This window comes from Leptinotarsa decemlineata, unplaced genomic scaffold (assembly GCF_025532065.1).
Source record: "Leptinotarsa decemlineata unplaced genomic scaffold, Ldec_3_MD MMD2_tig00000505_RagTag_RagTag, whole genome shotgun sequence".
Lineage (NCBI taxonomy): Eukaryota > Metazoa > Arthropoda > Insecta > Coleoptera > Chrysomelidae > Leptinotarsa > Leptinotarsa decemlineata.
Genome location: NW_027412549.1, coordinates 8,302,148 through 8,311,094, shown reverse-complemented (window position 1 = coordinate 8,311,094; position 8,947 = coordinate 8,302,148). Strand labels below are relative to the sequence as shown.

The 8,947-nt window shown below is 33.4% G+C and overlaps 1 protein-coding gene across 1 annotated transcript; it reads left to right on the top strand.

The window, feature by feature from the left end:
• The first annotated feature begins 829 nt into the window (after positions 1-829).
• On the top strand, positions 830-3,026 carry LOC111517496 (endocuticle structural glycoprotein ABD-4). Its single transcript, XM_023173671.2, is given in 4 exon segments — positions 830-1,023; positions 1,455-1,573; positions 2,696-2,751; positions 2,754-3,026. Coding segments are annotated over 4 exon segments (396 nt in total). The 5' UTR covers positions 830-1,014; the 3' UTR covers positions 2,966-3,026.
• The last annotated feature ends 5,921 nt before the right edge of the window (positions 3,027-8,947 follow it).

Genomic DNA, 8,947 nt, shown 5'->3' with positions numbered 1-8,947 from the left:
TTCCAGTACGTAAATAACATTCTGAAAAATGAGAAATGAAACTTTCTATGTTTTTTACCACTTTCGTTTGTAACTATCGTTACTGGAGATTCGTTCTATATGGACATTTTCAAACTAATACAATAAAATTCTGGAAATATCTATACAAGACCAAACTGCAGTAACAATAGTTACAAAGAAAAGTGGTAAAAATATAGAAAGTTTCATTTCTCATTTTTCATGATAATCTCCCAACATGGCTACATCAATCAATCCATTAAATAACATCAATTCCCTTATTTGAATAAATCCCAGTCATAGAATTCTTATTTGAATTGAAAAAGTGTATTTTCAGGAGAAGTTTATTTTTGGGAAAAAAAGGTTTTGGTTTTCTACTTCTCCATCGTGATACAAAAAATGTGGGAATCTTTCAAAGAAATGATCAAAGATTATTTTACTCCACAATTACTAAAACTCCATATTCAAAAATTTCCACTTATCCTTTCTCATTTCTATTTTGTGTAAATCTGAAAGCGACTCAGTAAATTTAATAGAAGATTTTGAATACATACAATTATACAAATAATTTAATACTTGGAAATGCTTCAGTACCGCGAAAATACTGACCTAAATAGAAGTCTACAAATGACTTCAATCTTCCTTTCCCATTTTAAAAGATAATCGCTAGATTAACAATTTGAAAACATCATTCTTCTTTCCACTTAGATCATTTATTCCAAAACAGTAATTATCTTCTGCTACTTGTTTGCAATCCGATTAATAACTCTTCATTCATTGACGAACCCCAATGACGTACGTCGTAGAAAATAATTGTCCTCTCAATAGCCACTAGCAATTTCATAATTCGTGTTAAAGTTCATGTGTGTTAATAATTAACTTGTCATTGATGTATGTAGTGATGTACAACACAATTTTGGGATAAACCGAAAGGTGGGAGTGTCAGTACGAAAAATATAAATATCATAATTTTCTCCACAACAAGCGTAGTAGTGATTTAGAATATTTACCGCTAAAATGAAACTGGTATGTATGTGCAATGTGTTATATAATAACTATTATTATTCGATGAGTTTAATGGTGCCGAATCGATGCAGTGTGTTAGTGCTAAGCGTGGTTTGTGACATAATTTTGTGCTTTGATCAAACGTTATAATTGAAATTATTGAACTCGCATTGACTTTTACCTATTTCCAAAAATTAAACTTGGCAAATGTTAAGCAATCTCAAGGTTATGCAAGTCTTTGTGCTTCACAAATAGAAAACATTAAAAGGTTGTCCGTATCTTACAGTTCCATGGTATTAACGAGAAAGTTTTCAAACTTCAAAAATGTTGTGTCAACAAATGGAAATCTGATAATCTCATTGGAGTATTTCGAACTCCTCTATTCAAAAGATTGTTCGAGTTTTCCCTACTTCACGCACTGCGTTAGAGAAATCAAAACTTTTTTTTTGCAGATCATCTTGAGTTTGGCAGTCGTTGCCGTTTCTTGTGCTCCTGCTCAACCGAATGAACCAATCCCAATTGTAAGGTATGAAAATGAAGGAGTCAACCCAGACGGATCGTATCAATGGAAGTAAGTGACAAAGAAAATTCAATTTTATCATTTTATATTCCCATTTTCATACTGATTTATATCTGCTCTCAATTTTAGTACTGAACTCCATCTTGGACAAAGTTTCAACTGAGTTTAGTTGAAAAGGTAAATCCCACTTTGGTTGTTTTCAATTCTTGAAGACTATACTAAGTAGTAGAGCTTTCCGTCCAAAAAATGCCTTTTGTAATAAGTAACACTAATCTATTTATATATTTCTCTAATCGATTTATGGCCGTAAATTAATATGAAGATTATAATTTTGATATTTTTCAGATTGGCAAATGTGAAAATACAAAAAAAGTTAAGGTTCTTAAGTGATTTGAAATGAATAATTTTCAATCACAAAGTTGTTACAGTTTATTCAGTATTGTGGTGCGGTCTATTGAAGTAACATCAGATATAAAGCATGTGGAGCATACCAGTTTTTTTTTGTGTATACAATTGAAATATTTTTCAATTCAATACTTCTCAGTAGTTGTTAGGAGTCAATCTCTTGAAATCCTCAATAAATCAGACGATCAACCATTCGTTGCTCATTCGAAAAAGCACATTCGTATTCGAAAGAAACTTTTGTGAAAGCTCCACATATTTTTCAAAAGAAATTTTATTGGAAATATTTTGCTTTTCTATAGAAATTCAATGATAGAGAAATAGAAACCCAGAGAGCCTCTTTCCAAAAAAAAAATTTCCTTTTCAATTTGAATAATGATATACTGCTCCTTCTAAATTTCGGAGAACTGGAGATCTCATACTTTTCTTATTGCTATATGTGCCATGTAGTTAGATCTGGTTATATTTTCAATAATGATATATAATAAATGAACTCAACACATATATCATCCTGTGGTGTCAGTGATTTCAATCACTTCACTTTCTACATCGAATTTATATTTGAATGGCATAACATTTCATATCTTCTGTAGGTTTCGATTAATCAAAATTTATACTATTCTTATGATGGTTTCATTGTGCCATCTGTCGAATCGTGATGTCAGAAATTCCTGTTTATTTTATAACATAGACGTGTGATGTCCAAACGACAAAAATTCTGCATCTCAAATAAGCACAGCAAGTAATATACACTCATTACTTATTTTGCAGCATCGAAACTGGCAATGGCATCAGTGCTCAGGAGGTAGGGCAAGTGAAAGCTGGAGCAACCCCGAAGATGCTGAGTTAGAGGTATCCGGATCGTACGAGTACCCTAGTGAGGATGGTTCTAAAATCCAAATCTCATACATTGCCAATAAAGATGGATTCCAACCACAAGGAAGCATCTTGCCAACACCTCCTCCAATTCCTCCAGCGATCCTGAGAGCTTTGGAATGGATCGCAGACCATCCAGAACCAGAAGCAAAACTACAGAAATGATCAGTATTTCAAATAGATCGTTGTTACTTGTGATTTGTAAATACATTTTTATATACAGTAATGCCGTATTTCTAACTAATTTCAAAATTTATTATTTTTCAATTTTGTTTTATTTGAAGAACGAAATTTTATATTTTCCACCATGGAATTGTGAAAAAATATGATGGATTTAATTCATCTCCAAGCAAACTGAATAAATACACATCTTTCACAATTTGCATTTAAAGCATCTGATTATAAATTGAAAAATAGAGAGGTGAAGTAGAATACTTAAGTGACTAGTCTAGTCTTTGGCAATCATTTTTTATGTGAGTGAGTGGTTTGATTTCAACCACAAACATGTTTCATATTGGCATTAAAAGAAAATATATGATCAAGAACAGACTTCAATGTCAAATTAAAATATCAATAACATATTGATAACGTCATTTTTTAAAGAACTCAATAATTGATTGACAATGTCAAAAGAAAGACATAAATAGAAACTACCACAAAACATTCAATCCATCCAGATTATAAACCTCATATATAACAAAAAACAATTCACTTTTCGTACCACTAGGGGGTTGTCCACTGATCACGTGAAGGTTGAAAGGGGGGAGGGGGTTGCAAAAGTCATATCATCTCAATTACAATGACAACATTTTCTATATGAGAATTTTCTGAGCTGCTCATCCCATCAATAATAATAATATCTTTCGAAAAGAGGACGAAAACGGATCAAATATCGAGATTTTCTCTTCCAACTCCACAGGCTTTATCCAGATACAAACGGAAACTACCACAAAACATTCAATCCACCTAGATTGTAAACGTCATATCCTGAAATCATGAAAAGATTTTCAGACAAATGTTTCTCTCAGTTAAAAAGACAAAAATAAAAAACAATTCACTCTTCGTACCTTCTAGGGGGTTGTCCACTGATCACGTGAAGGTTGAAAGGAAGGGGTTGCAAAAGTCTCGAAATATCACAAGGGAGGAGGGGGTGTAGTATATAACGTGTATTTATTGCAAAGTATAAAGAAATACTAAAAAATACACGTGATTTTGGGTGTTAGTCTATAACCTCACCACGTATCACCAAGGGGGAGGGGAGTTAATAAATGCTTAAAAACATCATGTGATCAATAGACGGCCCCTAGTCTCAAACTAGATCCTATAGTTTTGGGAGTTTGGGAATACTTGTTTTCAACTTGTCAGATACATGGATGACGCTAAAAATTCATAATGTGTTTTTTTTTTGTTAACTAGTTGTCATCCTTATACAAACGACTACTCGAAACTCGCAATAAGAATTAACGAGTTTTTACCTATCAGTATTCGATTCCTAGCACGTTCTAAAATCTATCTATCTATCGAATATACATACAACTGACCTAACTTCCTATAATGAGTTAATTGGTCACTTGTTTTGGTTTTTTGAATTTTAGGACCAGACATCCTGAAAGAGTAGATTTTATACCCATATCTTCAGAACTTAAGTCTCTATACTTATAATTAAACTGGTGCATCTCTACTGAGAATTGATTTGGAATTGTTGATGGGTTTTTCAATTCGAAAAACTATTTCTGTCATCTTCTGGCACTCCTCAAACTGCAGTTTGAGGAGTGCCAGAAGATGACAGATATATATATATATATATATGTACGTGATGGACGATTTACTAGACATTGTTTTGAAAGTTTTACCTTTCAAGTTACATTTCATAAAAAAATATGTCGATGACTTAATTATTGCTTAACCACAATCTGGAATCACATAAATACTGGAAATTTTCAACAGTTATGTTCCTTATAACTAATTTACCATTGAATGTGAGGATGGTTAACAAAGTGTTCCTTTCTTGGATACTTAATTTCATCGAACAACTGATAATACCATTCTAATTAATTGGTACAGAAAACCAGCTAATTCGGATAGATTTATGAATTATCATTCATACCACAAACAATCCTTGAAAGTTTGATAAAACGAATGAAACAACGTATACTCTGTATTTCCGATTGTTCTTTCCATAAAAAAAATTACATATTCTTTTCAAGTTGTTTGAGAATAATTCATATTCAGAACCTTTATCAAAAAAAATACTGTTTAGTACTCCGTCTTCATTCAATGAAATATTAATAATTAATGATGATAATAATACTATTTTGAATAGCAATACTTCTGACATAGTTCCTGTTTCGCCACGTTTTGTATCACTTCCATATATAAAAGAGGTAACACCTAAACTTGTAAGAATTTTTAACAAATTTAATAATAATAATAATAACTTTAAAATTGCCTATAAAACCGCTCTATTCATTAATTTTATCTTTACCAAAATAAAAGACAAAACACCTCTTGCTGATCAATCAAATGTTATATATTCTATGCCTTGTCAAAATTGTGACAGCATATATATTGGTCAAACTTCCAGAAATTTGAAAGACCGTATTACCTCACATAAAAGCCATTGCAGATTAGCCCCACATAGATGTACCTTAGGCGAATATGTTAATCAAACAGGGCATAATATGAACTATAATAATGTAAAAATTTTATTAAAAGAATCTAACCTTACAAAGAGACTTTTTGTTGAAATGTCATCACAATCCAGTCATTGCTTAAATAAAAAAACTAATCTAAATCACCTAAGTGAAATTTACTCTATTTTACTACAAATTATATATATATATATAGTAGGTAGGAGTAGGTAGGAAGATAGGTCTAAGGTAAGTGGGTCTATTCGACCCTCCACCGCAACCCATAAGGTTTTATTGTGGCTCACTCGGCCAAATAAACCCAGCCCCTTAACGAAGCCGATTAGTTTGTATGGTGAGTGGTCTTTCAGGTCAGATGGTGAGAGTACGGATCTGCCGAACTCAAAGAACCTGATTCGGTCCCCAGCGGGGCAGGCACAAAGTATATGCTCTGCAGTTTCATCATTTTCCAGACACAGGCGACACACACTGTCTTCCGACAGTCCAAGTTTCTTTGGAGGATATTACAAGCTACCCTTCCCGACGTGGACCTTGCCAGGATGACAAGGTCATATGCATAAGCTTGCAGATCAACTTTTCTTCTGTCGAGGGCATCAAGCAGACTATCCACCAGGAGCGACTAAAAAGGGGGGATAGTAACCCACCTTGAGGGCAGCCCCTGGTGACTTTGAACCTGATAGCCTCGCCTTGAAGAGTCATAGTTGCAGTTCTGTTTACTAGCATGGCAAAAATCCAGCAAGTTAAGGTCGATTCTATAACCTTTCTAGCCAGAGACATTCCTATAGATTTAGGTAGTGCATTGTCAAATGCTCCTTCGATATCAAGAAATACAGCAACCGCAGTCTCCTTGTTGTCAAGGAATTGGGAGATTTTCTCAACGAGGTCTCGAACCGCCGGCGCCGAAAAAAAAAGAAACCAATTTAGACTTATACGATTTGAGACAAAATTATAAACAGGTTTATAATGAAATATTGAACATCTTTTCAATGCAAATCAAAGTTAGATTTGAAGATTTACTCAAATTAAACTACTTTGATTTGTTGTTGTTTGAAAAATTTTCGTTCTATACCAAAGATTTTCCCCAAGAACTTTATAACGACTTAATAGCTCAGTATCCATTTTTTGATGTTATCCAACTGAAAAATGAATTAATCGTAATGTACAGCGACCCTCAAATGTTTTAAAATTGCAGGTCTCCTTCAGATTTATTAAATTTTTTGTTTAAAAATGATTTGAGAGATTGCATGCTTGAGTTATATAAACTTATATCTTTAATTGTAACAATTCCCATAACATCAGCGTCAGTTGAGAGAAATTTTTCAGCATTGGAAAGAGTTAAATCCTTTAGTAGAAATTCGATGACTCAAAATAGATTAAGTAATATATCTCTTCTTTCAATTGAAAAAAGGGTGTGTAAAAGAAGTGACAGGCAACCCCCGATTTTAGGATGAAGTAATTGACTACTTTGCCACTTTCAAAAATAGAAGAATTCCTCTTATATTTAAAGCAGAGTAGGTAATTCAAATTATATATATATATATATATATATATATATATATATAGTAGCGACCTGTTCCCAGCTTTTGAAGTAATTTTGTTTTCTATATCGAGGTGGTATTTGTACAAAGCTGAGGTTGTTTATTTTTTTGTGAAGTGAGAGTTTGCGTTTCTCTAATCTGATTGATATTCGCCCATTTGTTTGCCACACGTATTCTCCACTTTATCTCCACTTGCAATCCTATATATGCTTTGGCTTTCTAGTTTTATTTTGTTTCCCTAATAGTTCTCATAGGTTTATATATTGTTTTCATGTTGTGTCATCCTAAACTTCTTTCTATTTCATTTGTAACTCCTCTGACGTTAGACAGGATGGCTTTAGTTTTTTTGTGTTTGTTTTTGAAGTAAAAGTACTTTACGCGCGCTGGACTTATGAAGTAAGTTGGTGAATGCGTGACTAAAGCGTTACGATAAGTGTAATCGGGCGAGGCGAACGGAGGTATAAGTTAATAAAGATACTATACCGTTTCTGGAACAAAATCTTATGATTTTTTTATGGTGTTTCATTTTAGTCGGACCTCCGAGCGAAACCTTATGAAACACCTAACATAATCTATGATACAAAGTGACAGCGGTTAGTCAATTAGGATGGAGGGAATGAATATCAGATGTAGTCAGTGTGAGAGGTGGTGGCGCGGTAGAAAATGTATGATGATTTATGAAAATGAATGGTAACAAAGAAAAACACAGAGATTGCACAACATGTCAGAAGGGCACTAAGTCGTATCTTCGTTAATAATAGTCGGATCACCAGGTGTGGCACATCAAATGAAAAGAAAAAGGAATGTAGAATTCATCGAAAAAGAAAAAACAAAGATTGCATGCAACATATCACAAGGGCACTAAGCCGTGTCTTTGCTGATAGTTGTCGGATCGTCACGTGCAGCAAATGAAAGAGGTTGAAAAATTGAATAAAATGATAAAAAAACAAAAAGAGGGCAACATGTCAGAAGGGCACTGAGCCGTATCTTCATAAATAATAGTCGGATCTCCGCGTACAGCACGTCAAATAATAGGGAAAGGAATGCAGAATTCATTGGAAAAAAATTAGGATGATACCAAGAGGGCAATAAGCCATATATTCGCTAATAATAGTCATTGGATCAATTGAGCAAGAAAAAAACAAAGATTGCGTGCAACGTGTCATAAGAGCACTAAGCCGTATCTTCGCTAAAAATAGTCGAATCGTCACGTGCAGCACATCAAATAAAAGAGGTTGAGATATTGAATATATCGACAAAGAAAAAACAGAGACAGCGCAACATGTCAGAAGGGTCGCATCTTCGTTAATGATAGTAGGATCGCTGCGTACAGCAGAATTCATTGTGGAAGAAATAAATTAAAATGATGCCAAAAGGGTACTAAGCTGTATCTTCACTAATAATAGTCACATCATCATGTGCAGTACATTGAATGAAAGGAAGAAGAAATGTTGGATTCATCGACGAAAAAAAAAGATGGCATGCAATATTTCACAAGGGTACTAAGCCATATCTTCGCTAATAATAGTCGGATCATCACGTGCAGCACATCAAATGGAAGAGGTTGAGATTTTAAATATATTGACAAAGAAAAAACAAAAATGAAGCAACAAGAAAATAAAAGAATGTTGAATGTATGGATCAAAAAAGGAAGATGGCTAATCGACATCACTCCGTATCATAAATCAGGTTGAGTGTTCAATAAAGTTCCATTTGGAGGTCCGAAAATGACTAAACTGAAGCACCATAGAAAAAGTATGCAAAGAAAGAGAGGAAGTTACATTTCGTATAATACTGTAAGGGCAAGACAGAGGTGCGGTGTCACTATCAACCACAGTGATTACTGATGTATCCTATAATTAAAATAAAAAATACTTTCAAAAATAGTTACTAATCAATGCAAACCCATAATAAATTCAATTATTTGTAGAAAATCAATATAAGTATGTGAACATATATGA